The following is a 16,945-nucleotide window of genomic DNA, read 5'->3' on the forward strand; positions in this document are numbered from 1 at the left end:
GAGAATTTCTGATTTTTTTTATTTAAATGTTAGGAGTTTGATTGGGGTTTTTTGTTTTCATAATTTCAACATGATTCTTTAAGAACTGTAATATTTTTAATCAACACACCTAGAGATCAAACACTCAGCTGCAGTTTGCTAGAAATACTTAGAAGATTGATTATAAAAGTAGACTTCCTGCTTCATTTTGCCCACAATAGGATTATGTTTAATCACTATTATTCAAACAGTAGGACAGAGACCTAAGGGTAAAAGTCAGCCATCTTCACACAACACATTCACCTGCATTGCTGGGATCACCACAACCAAGAAATGCACTAGACAAGCTCTTGACTTAAACAGAAGAAAATACTGAGTATCTGCAAGAAGCAATACTTCTTAACTAGTCCCAATCAAGGTGCAATGATCTTCAATGGTCTATTCTCAAGACTGAAGAAGTTTCCTTACCAAAAGGACTGGGCGACTATTCTCATAGTCATAGGGCTCATGCTGAAGTAGAAGCTTCTGTCTAATGCAGGTGTGTTCAGCTGTGTCAAGAGTCCTTGTTCTGAGAAGAGGACAAATTAATCTTGAGAGCTGATCTAGTGAAAGTTGTATTGAAAAGGAACACGAACAAACAACCAGAAAGGAATATTGATCAGCTATTAACTCCAGAAGCGAATCACTAACTTCAAGTGTAGAGTGATGGAAAAGGCAGTTCGGGAGTTGGCTGGAGCCTAGGAAGTAAGGAAGAGGTAAAAACAAAACTTCAGAGGCTATTCCAGTTCTATGGGTATGAAATCAATGCTAACTGAGGTACTACCAACAGGAACCTTGTGACATGCAAGACCACCAATAAAAGTTTATCCTGGCTATTGCATTGAAAAGGCTCTAGTTTCCTCAGCTGCTTGTTAGGATGGCAACCTCACCAGTTCTCTTTGCTCCAGCTGGTGTCTTTGGCTTCCATCACATGGAAGGTGAATGCATGGCGAGAAGACTCTGAGCTGTTCAGTTCACTCTTATGGACGACTTCACCATGGATGAGAATGAGTCCACCTGTTTGAAAGAAACATCCGTACTGCTTTTTTTCAAATTGTGAGTGCCAGTTTTAAAATATAAGGGAAGTTGAAAGTGTTAAAATACAATTTTAGCGTTCTCCTTTTTCTTGAGCTGTAAAGCAGACTTTGGGGGTTGTTTTTACCTTTACTTATAGGCAGAGGTTTGAACTGGCTGTCATCGTAGGCTGGCTCTGACCCTACAAACTCTACAACACGTGTTGAGGTACCTGAAGCTGCACGGACCATTCTCCGGCTAATTCCATCTGCAAATCCACAGAATAAGCAAACACACATAAAAATTAAACAGCTAGCTACATTCTGCACAGCAGAGGAACAATATCTGTCATTTCTCTTGGCAATGATAAGAACTTTATTATTATATTGTATTCAATTTTTTCCTTAGTAACTTGGGTGGGTTTTTTCCATTAAGCAAAGATTTAGGATTTTCCAGCTGTGGAAGAAACTGATAAACAACTACCTTCTGTTTGCCTTTCTGGCTCTTTCTGTGCATTGCAACATAGCCCTTTAGGAACACAGATAATCATACACTTATGCAAAGCCAACTTTTGGTCCATTTCTCCTTTCTATAAGAGCATAAATTGCAATCAGAGTGCAGCTGACTCCAGAATTTATGAGGGATGAGTGCCTTAAAATCTTAAGAGCACTATGATTACACTCACTGAGTGAATGCTTAGGTGAGCACAGTTTAAAGCTGATTAGCATGCCCTAGAGGTAGTGAAAAACAGAAAACTCTGCTGGTAATTCAACAGTGGTGACACACAGAGCAACTACCATCTGTCACAACGGCCATTACGTGAGTCTGTGCTGATCTGGTTTTGTCTGTGTGTTCCCCTGGGACACTGACTGTTCTTCAATGGCTTGGATGGTGTCCAAGTCATCCTTGCATAGACTTGGAGGCTTTCCTTGTTTACTGAAATTCAGACCAATATTTGACAGTTGTGTGTAAGGGGATTTTTATTCCCCTTACATAGGGCTGTCAGGACTAAAAATTTTATTGGCCAGAGCAAAAAAAAGGGGGTCTTTGTGAAGGGGATGCAACCTAGAAAAGAAACAGTTTTGTGAGTAGACGGGGAAAAAAGAAAAAAAAAAAAGAAAAGAAAAAAAAAGTGTGATTGAGTGATTTCTCAGTGTATTCCTGCTCTGGAAGGCAAAACAAGGATTATTAATCTTTGCAGTCCAGATCAGACTTGATAAACATTTTCAAGGCTACAGTCAAAACTGTGGAAGGAGCACCAACATATAGTAATGACCTGTTTTGCTACAGGAAGAAAGGACACAGTGGTTTAAGACCTTCTTTACATTAAAGTCTTAAATCTCAGTGGCCTGGCAAGGAAGACTCTGAATCTTGCAGGGGGAGCTTCTGAAATAATACTGAAATGAAAAGAAAAGATTCAGGAGCAGTTTTAATGGCCCTCACCTTAACAAATTCTGGAGTAAATAAAAATTCAGGAGGACTGTCCTTCCTTTCCCCAGTGCCCTGGATTCTTTGTTTCTAAGCTAGGTATCAATTTAAAACTAAACAGCGTCAGTCATGTATACCACCTTTTTTTGTTTTATTAAAAAATATTGTTATATTAGGCTCATCTGATGGACTAGTGGCCAAGAGCAAAGTGAAGCAGTTAACCTGCTGAAAAATGTGGTTGTGGATTTGACAACAGCATAGGAGGAGATCTTTGCAGTAAATAAAGTTGTCCTTTCGACAAACAAGGACAGTAGCGTGGTTCTGCAGGCACTGTGCAATGCAGAGAACATAACATGGTCTGTGTCACCCTCCACCCTTAAGCAAGAAGATGGCACACGTTTCACAGCACACACCAAACACCACGACTCTTACTGGTGTGAGAGCCAGGAATGAACCACAAGCAGCCGTTCTCCCGCGTGACATCCTCCAGGGCAATCCAGAACCCCAGGATTCTGCCCAGAGGCTCTGTGTGCAGGAAGGTGGCATCCTGGTGCGGGGTCACTGCGACGAGACACAGTCATTAAGGTCTTTTAATGCCTGAGGAATTCAGTACCACTAGAAGGATGGCAGACTTGCGTCTCCCTGACATCTTGACCTGACCTACTCTGCCCACCCATCTGTCATACATATTAAATCTTACATAAAAATACCACCTTTCAGCCTGCTGCAAATGTAAAAGTAGCTCTTTGTTCAAGCTGCATATGATGTAGAAACATTTCTGGAAAACATGGATGCTTTTTAACAATTTTAAGAAAGTTTGGACCACAAAACTCACAGGCTTAAGTCCGATTCTGAGCCTTTTTCCTGGTAATATTCCTTTCCTAAAGGAGTATTATGTGTAGTGTGATACAGAGATAATACAAATCTCACCTTCACCACCAATGCCAGGCTGCTGCAAGGAAAGAAAGGTGATGTGCAAAGAGAAGAGTTTCACAGCTTCCCACCTAACGGGGGGGTGGGACAAGAAGACTTGAATTACTGTACCTTGAAGATATACATGCTTTGCACAACTACTGGTCTCTCAAGGCCTAGTTTTCTTCCCAATTCCTGCAAGAAAACTTTTCAAGATTTATGTTTGCTGTTTTCCACACACTATAAAGCATTATTCTTTGACAATATTTAAATTTCCTTTTACAGACAAAATTACTATCCTTGGGAGTCTAGAAAATTAAGATTAACTATCCTTTTTTTTTTTTTTCCCCAGGCCATTCTAGGAAACAGTAACAGCTCACCTGCACCTTGGAGGAGTGGGTGATTTGCTTGAAGACAGGATCATAAGCATGTAAAGCTAAGGGGAAAGAAAAGGCTCAGACTGAAGATTTCATTAACAGAAGGGAACTTGACAGCTCTCAATGATGAGCTGCAGAGACAACAGCCAAGCAAGATAAATTGCAGCCAGAAACTTTCATCCCTCCCAAGAGCGAACATGGCTTATCACGCCTAAGGTGATTCAACACTTGTAGATTTGTACAATCTCCTATACAGACCAAAAATATAATCACTCACTAGCCACAAACTGCAGCTATATAAAAAATAGTGTATAAGAGTGAACAAAAATTCAGTATTATGTGATTAAGTATTATATTATGCAAATGCTAATACAACAACCACTATACATGACCCTGAAGGACATAGGTGAATTCACCCTTTTAAAACACAGTTCTTAAGACCTACCAAAAAAAGTAATTACTGCAAAAATGATCTAGGGCTTATCTTTGGTGCCCTTTGCAGAGGGCCACAGCTTGCAGGTCAGAGCTGTTTGCACACAGACACTTGCTACAGCCCAGCTGTGACAAAACTGTAAAGCAAAGACTTGGAATCATGCCTCCGTCTCATCGTGATCAAATTTGTCACGAGGACACACGACCGGGTCCAGCAGGGGCTGCTCCCAAGCAACGGATGAGGCAAGACCCAACCAAAAGGAATAATTACAAAAATTAAGTCTAGAGAAGCCTTTTGAATTGTTACATTGCTCAGTCAGCAGGCATCTACAGTTGTTTTCACTTCCCCTGGGAAAAGCTGAAGTATAACAGAATGGCAGGGGTCTGGGAAGGGGAGAGTGTTTTTCTGAGAAAACCAAAGAACCGAGAACTCTCAGTACTGAATTTCCAAGTTTAGTGATGTTTAATCTGAACAGAGTTCATGTGTTTGGAGATGCAGTGAATCCTGCTCTTGTTTTCCATGTGTTGTTTGAAAACAAGACATCAAAATGCAAGTCCAGTAAGTGGGAGAGAGAACATAGGTCAAACTAAAACTAGTAAGGGTAAAGAAAAGGTGCTGGTGACACCAAAGGAGGGAGGACAGCTTCGGTGTTGGCAACCCACTACTGCACATGACACAAGACACAGTTTGATCTGTACTAAATGTGACCACTCTTCAGTGGTAAATTTGTTAGAGCAGTCTCTTACATAAAAGAGACAAGGGCTGAAGTCCAAACTTCCTCATGTCAGTGACTCTGTGCTATGCATAGCTGAAAAACCTCCTAGAAGGGTTTTTTGAAAAGGATCATAACAGAAGATTTTTAAGTCCTTTGACAGCAGAGTGAGGGGCAGCACAGAGAGAATTACAGAGACAGTGACAGAGCAACATGGGGAAAAGCAGACCAATGCGTAGAAATCAAATTGAAGAATTTCATGCAGAAACCCAGAGTAAAACAGCCCGGGATTGCAAAGACAGGAGCTGTGTGGCCATAATGGCAAGAGGGGGAGAGCTTTGCAACATTTGATGCAGTCATCCCCAGGATGCACAGAGAAGCAACAGAAGAGTAAAAAAGTCACTTCTCTGCTCAGAAAGGTTTCAACTCAGATGGCCAAGCATATTCATAGTGAGTAGGTCTGGAGAAATCCTTGTGTCTGAAAACCACATCCCTTTCATCCATCCCTCTCAAAACCCCATCCTTTAAACATACCGTGGCCAATCTTGCTGACAGATTTCTCCTTTGGAATTAGAAAGTTACCTATGAAACAAAACCAGAATTTAACATTGTTTGCAAAGCGAGAATCGCCCTAGAGCTGGAAACTGGCCCCTGATCCCTCATTCAGCCTTCTCCTGTCCCCTCCCTGTGGCTAACTCAGGCCAGGGCTTACCTCTCTCATCCAAAGCACCTTTCTCAAAGAAGAATCTAATCTTGTCTCCACTGGTTAGGAAATAATCCGAGCTACCCTGCCAGGGATAAGAGCACAGTAAAGATAGTATCCTTGTAAAAACATAAACGAACCTTCGGTCAAAGCATTAATACTCACCTGCATCTTTTTCCCATCAAGCCGCAGCATAAACAAAACAGAATCAATAGAAATCACTCAAAAAGGCTTTCTAGAATGCTAATGTCTTGGCATTGATTACGACTTTACAAGAACCTCTCACATAGAGGCTACCCTTGCTTTTCTTTTGCTGCCTGCCTGGAAAATAACCTATTTTCTGTCTGCAGAACAAGTGCAAAGTGATCTGTGAGAGCTGCTTGTGGCTACCAGGGGCTGTAGCGTAGGGGCTGAAAGCACAGCAGAGCCACACGCATCCTCTCCTCCTTCACCTTCTAAGACCACCATCAAACATTTGTAGAAAGCTGGAGAGCAAATGCCTCTCACAGTGTTATGTTCAGTTAGAAAAAAGAGTCATGTTCCCCCAGAGTGAATCCTGAGCAGCTATTTGCCTTTTCCCTTTCTCCTTCCAGTGCTTCGATCAGGACAACCCTGCCCTTCTCGGTACCTGCACCTGGAGCTGCTCCTCTTCTTTGGTGGAGAACTCAGTGCGGCAGTGCAGTGGCACTTCCATCTCTGCTACGATCCTTTGAATCTGATTCCTCATGCTGTCACACTCCTCTGCAGTGAAAAAATGCTCTAGGACAAGGAAGCCATCCTCGTGGAACTGGAAGAGATGGGGTGACTGCTCTCCTCCAGACTCCTTGGGGGAAGCAGCACAAAGCAAGAGACGAGTTCTGGCCTTTTGTTGTGCCTCAGTTCAGTGTGAAAAGCATCCCAGCTTCAGCTCTGCAGCTGGACAACACGCTCTTAATTTTTTAATTTCAGGAGGGGTTTCTATTGTAAAAAGATAGTTTGTTAATAAGCTCAGATTCCACACAGTTAAGAACAACATATCTCCACCCCTCAGTCCACAAAGCAGAGAAGATATCATCACTGGTTTAAGGATATCTTATCTAAGATGTGCAACCAGCAACTCTTAGATTACAAAGCCTGCTAACACAAAGAGAATAGTCATACCTATATGCCAAATAAGAGTGAGATTCCTTTACCAGCTGGAAAGCATTTTCTCTAAGGGAAAAATCCCTGGGTGGTTTTTCACAGTTCACTACACAATCCCTTACAAAATGAAGTGAATGCTGATGGCACTACTGTTTCTTTATATAGAATACCCTGGAGATTATCCTTTGACAGGCAGATTTCAAGTTCATGGATGAGAGCTGAGCAGCGGAGACAGAAGGGCACAAGAGAAATTCCTCCAAGAGCTCTGTGGGACAAGGTGCCCTCTGGGAGAGTTTGTAGCCACAACAGGGTCCTCACACACTCAAAATGAATGTAATACAAGTAGCTGAGAAGAATATAAAGCGTTCGTAAAGCAGATCTTTGCTAGACCTGATCACAGGTTCACTAGTAGTGACCGTATCTTACAAGTAGTGTCACCTGCATGCACTACAGACACGCTCCTTCCCGGAGTGCAGTTTCTTACCTTTTGGATCTGATGCTGGGTTACGAACGCCATCGGGGCAGAGCTCCCAGGATCCCACCAGCAACACCACAATGCCACGCAGGCTCTGCAGGGCTGATTCCCCGCCTCTTCACGTGATCCTTTTCCCAGCATGTGATAACAGCAAGCACTGGACAGCTGGACCATCGAATTTTGTCCCCATCTCTGGCTGTTTGTTCCTGGTGGGGACATTCAGGGCTGCAGAGTTTTGCTTTGGCTCTTGGTGCCACTTAAAGTGTACAAGCGTTCTGCTCAAGTGCAATCACAAACTTGAGTCACTTCTTAACTCCAAGGAGGAATCACTGTTTTAATTAATAACCCAGATTAAAAAAATAGAGCAGTTAAGCTGGTAAACACAGTAGTAAAATAAGGGCGGTAAAATAAGATTCAAGTGGGATGAAAAGATCTAAAAGTTTTGAAACAAATTTGAAGTGGCAATTCAGGCTCCTACAGAGCCCTTTTTGCTCAGTCAGCAAGTCCTGCCAGCACTTCAGCACACTCACCTGAAAGGGACTTCAGCAACCCAGGAGATGGCAAACAGACTAAAGCGTGAGGGTTTGGTAAAATTCATAGAGAATATATCTGCTATTTTCATTCACAGCTGCTCTTTGGCAATTTACACCTTCACTTGCTCGGTTCGCTCTCCTGCAGCTCCAAATGTGCATATAAATAGATAAACCCAAAGCCACAGTTCAAACCAGAGAAAATGCAGAAACTAGATCTAAAAGGCAGAAGAGAGTGAAGGACAGGTGCCAGCCCAGCGGTGGCGCTCCCCGCCAACACATCCTTCCCTTCGCACAGGAATCCCTGGGGAAGATTTTTCTCTCCAGAGAAAAATGTGTTGGCTCTTGCGGGAAACACCGAAAACATCCTTTCAGCAGCACTCCACAAAGAAATAACATCATGGAGACGGTTTTATGCATCACTCACCTAGCCAAAAGAAAACCTAACAAAATGAAGGAGTGCAAAATGCTTATGGGAAGGTATTTACTTCCAAGTATATTTGCTAGCAACTGAAAATACATCTTAAAAGATGTTGTTTGAAAAAAATGAAGTCCTCTATTCTGTAAGGGAATAAACTCTGGATAAAAATCCCTCCCCATCTTGTTCAAGTCTTCTTCCTTTTTTTTTTTTTTTTTTGTAATGAAAAGGGAATTCAGCGTTTTCACTGGAAAACATCTCTTTGAGCATTTACAGCTTGTTTTCAAGCTTTTCTCAGCACACAAGAGGATATGAATTCAGTAGTTTAAAAAGCTAAATTTTGCCAGAGACTTTAATCGCTGGGCTACAAACGTGGAGTGGAAACAATCAGCCTCCAATGCTGCAAAACTCAAAATAATCAAGTAGTTCCTCCTTCCTGTTAACAGACTCTCACCAACTGATGGAGCTGAAGTGTTTTTAAGGAAGATGTGTAACCAGTGGGAAAAAACCCTGCTGTAGATATTGCCTGTAAGTCGATCTCGTGAGCACCCACCTCACCCCTCACTGGGACACAGCAATCCTGGAGAAACATGCCTTCTACACACACTCCCATGCCACTCCTCAGTCCCTCTGTGTTACCTCCGTCATTCATAATGTCATGTACTTCTCATTCCCAGTCTCTTTTTTTTTTTTTTTTTAGCAATTTAGCACGTCATCTTCTCCACTCCCCACCTTACGCACACATGATGACTTCAGAAGCTGTTTTAGTTCATACGCATGACGGTAAGCCACAGCTTTCCTGTTCTATGGATTGTTTTGAGCAATATAAACAGCAGACCACAGCACACAACACGGCAAGTACCAAAAGATAACTGATTGCATAAACTAGGAGAGGCAACCCTCTTGGTTACAGGAGCATTCATCAGTGTCTGTCCTTAGGAGTCCTCCAGTTCTTTGCCACTCCAGATGTGCTCCTATTTTGAGGCTTAGAAAGACCTTTTCAGCAAGAGGAAAACCACCCCCACCACATAATGCCCCAAAAAAGTCAGAGAAGGATGTCATCTTTGTAAATACCTTCTCTTCCAGTAAGTTTAAATAAGGAAGGTAGAAAGTACTCGAACAAAGCTGGGAAATGAACCCCTTTTCCTTCCCTTCCTTCCCCTCCAAGAGCTCTTTTGCAGACTATTAAACAACATTTTCTCCTGCCAGCTCCGCAAGAAAACTGCACTTCTGGCAAACTCCATTGGAGGCTGCCAAAGCCCATCCCATGTCTGCATGAAAGGTACAGGAGTGACATCTGGAACATGGACAACCCTGCAGCAGACAAAGCACAAGTGTTTCAAATGCCTTTTTGACTGGCACGATTACCCTAATTTCCTCCTCAATAAGAGTTCCTATTGAAACCATTTGGAGCAAAGCCAGCTTGCCAGTTCTCCAGAGCCAGTTTAAACAGCTCAGCACTCTCACCAAAATTGCTGCTGTTGGAGCTGCCACAGTTATTAGGTAAGCAAAAGTTTCAGCTAGATCTCTTATCACCTCTCCTGCAGTCTTTGATATGATCAGCAACAAGTGACAGCATATTTAATGAGAAACAAGGAGCACAAGAACAACAATAACCATAATGAGTATTTAGATGGTATTAAATAGTCCATTAGTATTTAAAACAGCATAGATACTTGAATACTTTTGTTTTCCCTGTATTGGCAGTCCTTTCAAGCTAACAGAAGCCTCAGAAATGCAGTAATTTTCCATCAAGAGAATTGTCATGAACAGGTAAAAACAAGATGGTTCCTTTCTTCAAAAATCAGCAGGGTAAAAAGCTTATGGTACAGCCAGACTAGAGAATTTTACCAGAATAAAACCAATATAGTTCCAGCTGCCTCTATTGCATCTTTACGCTTTTCAGTGAGCTACGTAGAAAATTTGGAATTACAAGAATTAAAAGTCTTTTTCCAACAAAGACAGACCAGTTCTTTACCCTTGGATTCTTTCCCCATCACTGTAGTGAAGTCCTGCAGGAATCCAGCAAGCACCAGTTTTCTTTGATGGTACCTTTCATTCTTTCTTTTTGCTCAGCTGTTCAAAGAGCTGGTAAATCCTTGCCAATAGGAGCTCCAGTCCAAGTGAGCTTCAGATGACAGGAACATTTTGTCCTCTCCTTTCTTGGTTCAGTCCTGCTAAGCATTTCATTAAAACTCATCAATGCCAATAAGCAGCATCTAAGACTACCACCTTTCACCTGTTTCAAGCCTGCTCACATTTTCTGTCACTGAAGTGGGGCCAATGTCACTGCAGTCACGTAGTCTTGGACAAAGGAAGCAAGGGAAGGCAAAACACAAGAGAAATACCTTTTGATACAATAAGTGAGCTGCACAAACTCAAACTGTCTTTGGAAGTTACAGGCTGATTCTCTGTAACACATCATGTACATGCTCAGTTAGGAAAGATGCTATCTGCCAGCATTTTCAGTTGAGAAAGTAGTGCACAGGATAGGCAGACAGCTAGGAACCACACTTAACTAATTTGTTACCAGCAGTTGGCTGAAGACACTATTTCTATGGCAACAGGCAGTTTTCTCCATCGACTTCATTCAGTCCCTATCACTTTCCTAGGAAAGGAGAGCACATATGCATTTTGAAAACCCAGCTGAGTTTCTGTAGGTTTATGTAGACAATAGTCCCAACAGTCTTATATTTGGCAACATAAACCGTTTCAGCCATTTGTTATAAAGTGATGGTGAGATACATAAGGCAGTCCAGGCTTGTCACTGAGCAGGACCTCTTTTGCTGCACATCTACTTTTTGCTTATTCATAAAGGAATGTCATAATCCACAAGGACTCATGTGATGAGTAGAAAAAACCAAAAGTCCTACACAATAGCTGGAATTATTAACATCTGTCTTCTGAAAAGTGAGATCGTGAAAGGCTAAGTGCCTTTGCATACAGAAAACTTAAAAGAAAGCAGACATAAAAGGAAAATGCAAATTAAAAATTAAAATTTTTATTCTGTTAAAGTGTCCAGTCTTACAAGTCTTTCAGAGAAAACAATAGCAGCCTTCAGTGCTCGAGGTGGAGGTGCTGTTGATCAGCTGCCCAAACAATCCCACATACAAAGTGAATGTCATGATTCTGAAATGTTACATCAAGTTGCAGGTCTCAGATGCCAAACCACAACCCTGCTCGTGCATTTACAAAATGGGAGTGAACAATGTTTAAGCCATGAGTAGTGTCTTAAATGGACACATTTGTCAGCTGTAAAAGATGACTCAGGCTCATTAGCCCCCTTCTCATTAAGTCTCCTCTAGAAAAATTTCCCCCATTGTTCAATAAAATTCCTTTAAAGGAGACAGAGGGAGGAAGGGTAATTCCAGAAATCCTAAATTAAGCCTTTCTTTGAACTTTGTGATTTTTGTGAATTCAGACAAAGTTCACCTTTGCTATTGGGGTCCAGTAATTCAAGTACAGCTATTTTTGAAAAGGGATTTCGGAGATGAGATTTCTGGAGGTTTTCCTACTGCTGAAGCAGTTGAATGCTAAACTAACACTGCAGCTGGAGGGATGAAGGGAGAAAGGTCTGAGTCAAACAGTACTCTTGCCCAGTTCCAGTTCTGCTTCATGCACTGTTAGAATGCAGGTAGGACAGAAAACTCACTCTGTTTTGGGATGTGCTCAGTAAAACTACAGGATCCACTGTGTGGCCAAACAGTGGGGGAAAAAAATTTCTTTTTAAAATGCAACAAGAAAAAAAAGAGTGAAGTTTAAGCAATAGTTTTACTAGCTAGCATTCACACAGCCATACCTTAGGTAACATTTCAGAGTAGATGACTTTACTGTTTATGGTATGACAATATTGTTTGTCAGCGAGAAGTCACGCCAAAAGTTAAGAAATCTCTCCATGGTTGAAAGAAAAAGAATCAGAGGGAACAGCTGGCTTCAGGCAGAGACTATTCCAAACACACTTGAAGGAGCAAGTGCCTCTGTGGAAAAGTTGTATCAATGTATCTCTAGACAAGGCACAGCTATTAATGAGGAAAAAAAAAAAGTTACTCCTCCCCTGAAGGAGGACTAAAAAAAATCCAAAGAACTCAAACCATGCAAGTTCCTTTCCAAAGGAGAAAAAAGGTAAGGAAAGGAAACAATGTCACAGCTGTTGAATCAATAATGTTTGAAACTTTTTTTCCATACACCTCATCCTCCATAAAGGATGTGTCATTGTTCTCAAAATTCTTAGAATCATTTGTTACAGAGGAGAGGGTATTAAAAAAAAAAAAAAAAAGACCTCAGTGTGGTTCAGCAACAGAAAGCCACTTAATACTATTTATGGTAATGATCACCACGAACTTCAATTAATATGAAGTGAGCTAAATGGAGTGTATAAATGGTAATAAGAAAAAATAAAAAATGAGGTAGGATATTATCAGGAAGTGACACTTAATACCAAAAACCACCACATCATGAAAGATACCTGTATCAGCTATTTAACCATTCAGACTGGCAAAGTAAATTAATTCCAGCTGCTGAATTAACTGGGAACCAAATAATAAAATCAGAAAACAATCTTAAACAAAGAACAACTTCAGCTAACATTCCAGTGCATAGTTTCAGAGATACAGCAAGATTTAACACATTTATTAGGTTTGGTATTCCTTGCCTTTGAGCTGGTTCAAAATAATTGGTTGCAACTTATTACTTTTGGGGGTATTTAGCAGGAAAGGTAGAATTCCATTTTACTGACCTTCAGTCCTAACATTGGATGAGCGTGTTTGTGATCTACAGGGTCTCCAAGAATTCATTCAGCTCAGAAGTGCTATTAAGGAAACAGTTGGGTTTAATTCAAGTTGTTGTATGGTTTAACAGCTAATAAATAATCTGGTTTGCTAGGACTAGAGTGCTTTGAAGAGCCTGTCATGAGAACAAGACACTGACCAGCCTGTTGATTGTCTGCTTAATTTGAACTTTTTTTTCCTGACCCACAGATCAGTGTCAGAAATAAAACCCCTAAACTTCAGTTTAATGGAAACTTAAAGGAACAAACGTAATATACACTGATTGAATACTTGCAAATGAGGAAAGACTGTTGATGTAAACTCATCCCTCAAAGACTGAGCAATCCAGACAAGTATGGGAAGTGGATGACTCACTCTGCTGTGGGTTGAGTTCTGCAGGAGTCCTGAGCAGTAAACACGTTCAGGACCTCATGGTTTAGATCCTATCCTTGAAGTTTTAAAGCTTCTTCCACCTCATCATATGAGACTGATACTCTGGAATCAGTATCTATTTGAAGGAAGACCAAGAAGCATGTATCAGGAGTAAATAATACATATTGCTGTCTTCCAGAGTGGCAATGTATTTTTCTGCCACCTGTGTTTCTGGTACAAAAAGTTATCAGACTGCTTATCCCAGTTTTGCCACACAGGAAGCTATCTCAAGCCCTAGCAGCCACAACCGGAAAAAAACCTGAGCTTGGAACACTAAGAGCAGCAAAAAGCTAGTGTTTTCATGCATGATCAATACTGGCCTGTCTTAAAATTGCTTTGTAGATCTCAGGCATAGGGCAGTCTCTAGTCAGCAAGCATCAGGAGTATAGCTCTGTTATTTGATCAGAAGTTAGAGACAGTCTCTCACTTATAACAGAATAGCCTATTGTCCACTTGTCCTATGGACTCAGCACTGAAATACATGGCAGTTCAGAAGGCTTGCAAGCTTCTAGAAGCGCTGCAGCATACTTTCAGGAGCTGCTTAGAGAAACTTCTAATGTAGCTGTATAAAGTTTAGTTTGTATAACTAAGACCACAACTAGAATCAAGAGTCAAAGCACTCTACAATGATCTAGACATACAGAAGAAATCTCTCTGCTCCTCTAAGCTAGGTAAAAATCCTGTGAGGTGCTTTGCCCTTTCAGTCCTGCCTAGTCTAAAATACATGTGTTGTAACCAGTTACCCAGTGGCCCTGAATACAAAACAGAGTTCAAGCCTCTACTCGGTAGCCATTACTCTCCAGCACTATCTTTTGGCACAGAGTAAGAAAAAAAAAAAAAAAACCCAACCAAAAAAAACCCCACCACACAATCCAAACAGCCCCATACCCATCACATGGAACTGACTGGAAAACAGTATTACTGGAGATAAGCCTGAAGCCATTCCTGCTTAAGAAGCATTAAGCCCACCTAGCAATTTCTGCCCTCTCCGTTGATCCAAAATGCTTGTGCAAATAGAATGAGTACAATCCAAGAAGCCTCAATATTTCCCCATCCTTTCAGCAGTTGCCCCAACTCAACACAATTTCAAGACACTAACCCTGTTAGAAACAAGAACAACTTTTGCAGTACCTTGCCTTCCAGATAAAGAGATTTAATTATATTATTCCCTGGACTGTTTAAACTTTTCATAATGAATGGACTAAGGGAGGCAGAATTTACATCTTTCTTAAAAGCAGTTTTATAAACAGATCTCCTGGATTTTAACGTAGCTTTATTTAAGCATCTGAACATCAACAAATCCAGAGCCCAGTTAACATTGTTCATGGTTTCAGCATGTTTAGTGTATATATTTCATATCTTACATCTGATGAAGAAAGCCACAGCGTGCCTTATTGCCCCAACATCCAAGGGGTCACCATGATTTGCTAAGCCAGGGCACTCACTGGCAGCTTGCCAGGAACCACTTTGGAGATGGCTGCAGCTTCCCCCTTTTGTACACATGGAGGCCTCCAAGCTTCTCACACCTCAGCTTGCAGCACTCCACCTTGGAGCCACCCTGCTGGTCTGATGCAGAGTATTACAACCAGGACCTGCAGGTCCTTGAGCCTCCTCTTCCTTCTGATGGAAAAGAGCAGACTTAGGGTGTATTGTAGGCACACCTTAACCACCCCACTTTAAGGACATGATTATCAGTAGCTATTACAAGTTATCTCCTCTGCCAGTACAGAAGGTTGGTTTTTTTTTTTTGTCAAACAATACCAAACAGGTCAGACTTGTTTCAATAAAGACTGCTCTGTCCCAGGGATCTAGATGAGCTCAGTCCACAGAGGATTCTTATACTGCTCCTTAATGCTAAGGGAATGAGAAGGGGAAGAAATAGGAGGACAGGTTTCTTTCCAGCACCAAGTTCAATCAGCATTAGCCTCTTATTTAGGTCAAGAGGTGTTACAGGAACTGACAGCTGTCAAAGTGAGGAGGACAACAGAAAAGAACAATCAAGCAGCTCTGTAGACTGCGTTCATGAAAAACACTGGCAAAACATCTACAACTTAATGGGGTGTGCAAGAGGTGCCGAGGAGACCTGATTGCTCCTCTTTACTAACACCACCAACCCCAGGAGACATCCCAACACACTGGCCAGTTTTATGTTCATATTTGATATGTGACAAAATACTAGGAATTTAAAAGTAGCTTAAAAACTTTAAAAGCCAGATCCTGAAGCAACTCGATGCTTCTGGGAGAGTAAATTAGACAGTCCAACTGCTTTTATCCAGATACTTCTCCCACTTGCACTATAACCATCCATTTCAGAACAGGCTAAAGCTCTGGAATTGTCAGTGCCTCCAGCACATCAGCTGGAGAAGGATGCTATGTGATCTACTCATCAGCACAAGTGACTTGAGACTCTTAAAATAGTGCAATCTTAAATGAGCAGATAGAGTTTGGGGGGTTTGGTTCCTTCTCCAGGGTCAGAAGAGAAGGTGTAGAGTGCAAAGGGGAAAGACAATTGGTAAAAAAAAACATCCTGCATTCAAGCTGATGTCTGAGATAAGTTTATCCCCCAAATCCTAATGCCAGCATCTAGATAAAATCAGCTGTCTGTATCCTATCCCACCCCACTGTGGGGCCTCACTGACTGAATCCGAGTCAGAGGGGAACAGTACCAGGTGTCACAGAGATGGAGGTTCAAGAGGTTTCCTAGTCTCTTGATCTTTGCTTGTCGGACACTGGATACTCTCAGTCCCTGATACATATAAGCCCCATTTGGAGCAATGCAGCAATACCCACGTTTCATTTTCTCCTCCATTCAAAGGTCATTTCTTCTCACCAGCACCATCCACCTCACCCCACTTCCTGTCCAGAAGAACAGCAACACATCTTACTCCCACTGGCCCTTGCTCAGAGGCCGACTAATCTGTCTTGATCCTCATCCTGATCCCAAGCTTCCCCCATCCTGCATCTGAGGCAAGAACCCGCCTCATTCAGAGCCATGTTTGTTCAGGGACTCCTTGGCTAGTCTGGTAGTGATAGGAGGGGAGAAAGGGGAGGATCTAGGGAAAATGGGACTGGAATGGCCTTTTGTTTCCTTCTAGTTGGTCAGAGGCTTTTCCCTTTTTTCAGGGGTTCAAGCTTGTTCTTTGTCTGCCCTCCACAGCCGCTCTTTGACTTCCAAGGGCAGTGTGTTGAACAGGTCCTCCTCTACCACAAGCCCACTGCGTTTCAGCAGAGGACATTCTCCCAGCTCCACAGGCAGGCACTCCAAGCGGTTCCCTCGTAGCTCTATCTGTGACAGATTTGTCAGCTCTCCAACCCGGGATGGGAGTGACTGCAGCACATTGTTTCCCAGGTTCAAGGTTCTCAGCTTCCTGCACTGGAACAGCTCCGGTGGGAGACTCTCAATCTGAAAAAAGGAAATCATAGGCAAAGTCACCAGCAAACACAGACACACGCTCGTAAGATACCAACAAGCCCACAGAATGCTTCAAGGTTTACAGAGCACTTGTTTTCAATCATCCACTTCTCCCCTGAATGAGCTCCTGCTTTCCACCATAAGGACTGTTCCCAAAGTAAAAGTCACTACACCATGATTGTATGGATTCCTC

General features: G+C 42.0%; 2 protein-coding genes across 11 annotated transcripts in view; both read right to left on the reverse strand.

The window, feature by feature from the left end:
- On the reverse strand, positions 1–12,935 carry PHYHD1 (phytanoyl-CoA dioxygenase domain containing 1). Of its 5 annotated transcripts, XM_052816030.1 has the most exons (13): positions 9,217–9,239; positions 7,204–7,400; positions 6,226–6,384; positions 5,763–5,768; positions 5,607–5,682; positions 5,429–5,476; positions 3,753–3,808; positions 3,505–3,567; positions 3,391–3,412; positions 2,893–3,021; positions 1,181–1,300; positions 909–1,035; positions 1–716 (listed from the first exon to the last, which is right to left on the reverse strand). In XM_052816030.1, the coding sequence occupies exons 2-13, from the start codon at positions 7,366–7,368 to the stop codon at positions 671–673; spliced, it is 1,017 nt and encodes a 338-aa protein (XP_052671990.1). In that variant the 5' UTR covers positions 7,369–7,400; positions 9,217–9,239; the 3' UTR covers positions 1–670. The 5 variants fall into 5 exon arrangements, 4 of the variants coding, with proteins under 4 accessions (XP_052671990.1, XP_052671993.1, XP_052671989.1 ...); XM_052816033.1 differs by lacking the exons at positions 5,763–5,768; positions 9,217–9,239 and adding an exon at positions 12,878–12,935; XM_052816029.1 differs by lacking the exon at positions 5,763–5,768 and having other exon boundaries at positions 6,226–6,420; positions 9,217–11,021.
- The window catches only part of LRRC8A (leucine rich repeat containing 8 VRAC subunit A), a 23,411-nt gene continuing 17,587 nt past the window's right edge, over positions 11,122–16,945 (reverse strand). For 4 of the 6 annotated variants that reach the window (XM_052816021.1, XM_052816023.1, XM_052816024.1 and 1 more), the window contains exon 4: positions 11,122–16,743. In XM_052816021.1, coding sequence (XP_052671981.1) covers positions 16,468–16,743 — 276 coding nt within the window. In that variant the 3' untranslated portion in view covers positions 11,122–16,467. The remainder of the gene's footprint in view (positions 16,744–16,945) is intronic. The other 2 variants (XR_008239445.1, XR_008239444.1) reach the window with 2 other exon arrangements.

This window comes from Harpia harpyja, chromosome 19 (genome assembly GCF_026419915.1).
Source record: "Harpia harpyja isolate bHarHar1 chromosome 19, bHarHar1 primary haplotype, whole genome shotgun sequence".
Taxonomy (NCBI): domain Eukaryota; kingdom Metazoa; phylum Chordata; class Aves; order Accipitriformes; family Accipitridae; genus Harpia; species Harpia harpyja.

Excerpts from the sequence above, each read along its gene's own strand:
- PHYHD1 (XM_052816029.1), bottom strand. The coding sequence starts at position 9,448 with ATGTTCCAGATGTCACTCCTGTACCTTTCATGCAGACATGGGATGGGC. Across the intron at positions 5,683-6,225 it reads AGGAGCAGCTCCAGGTGCAG|GGTAGCTCGGATTATTTCCT; the intron begins GTACCGAGAAGG and ends TATCCCTGGCAG. Across the intron at positions 717-908 it reads AGCTGGAGCAAAGAGAACTG|GCTCCAGCCAACTCCCGAAC; the intron begins GTGAGGTTGCCA and ends CTTACTTCCTAG.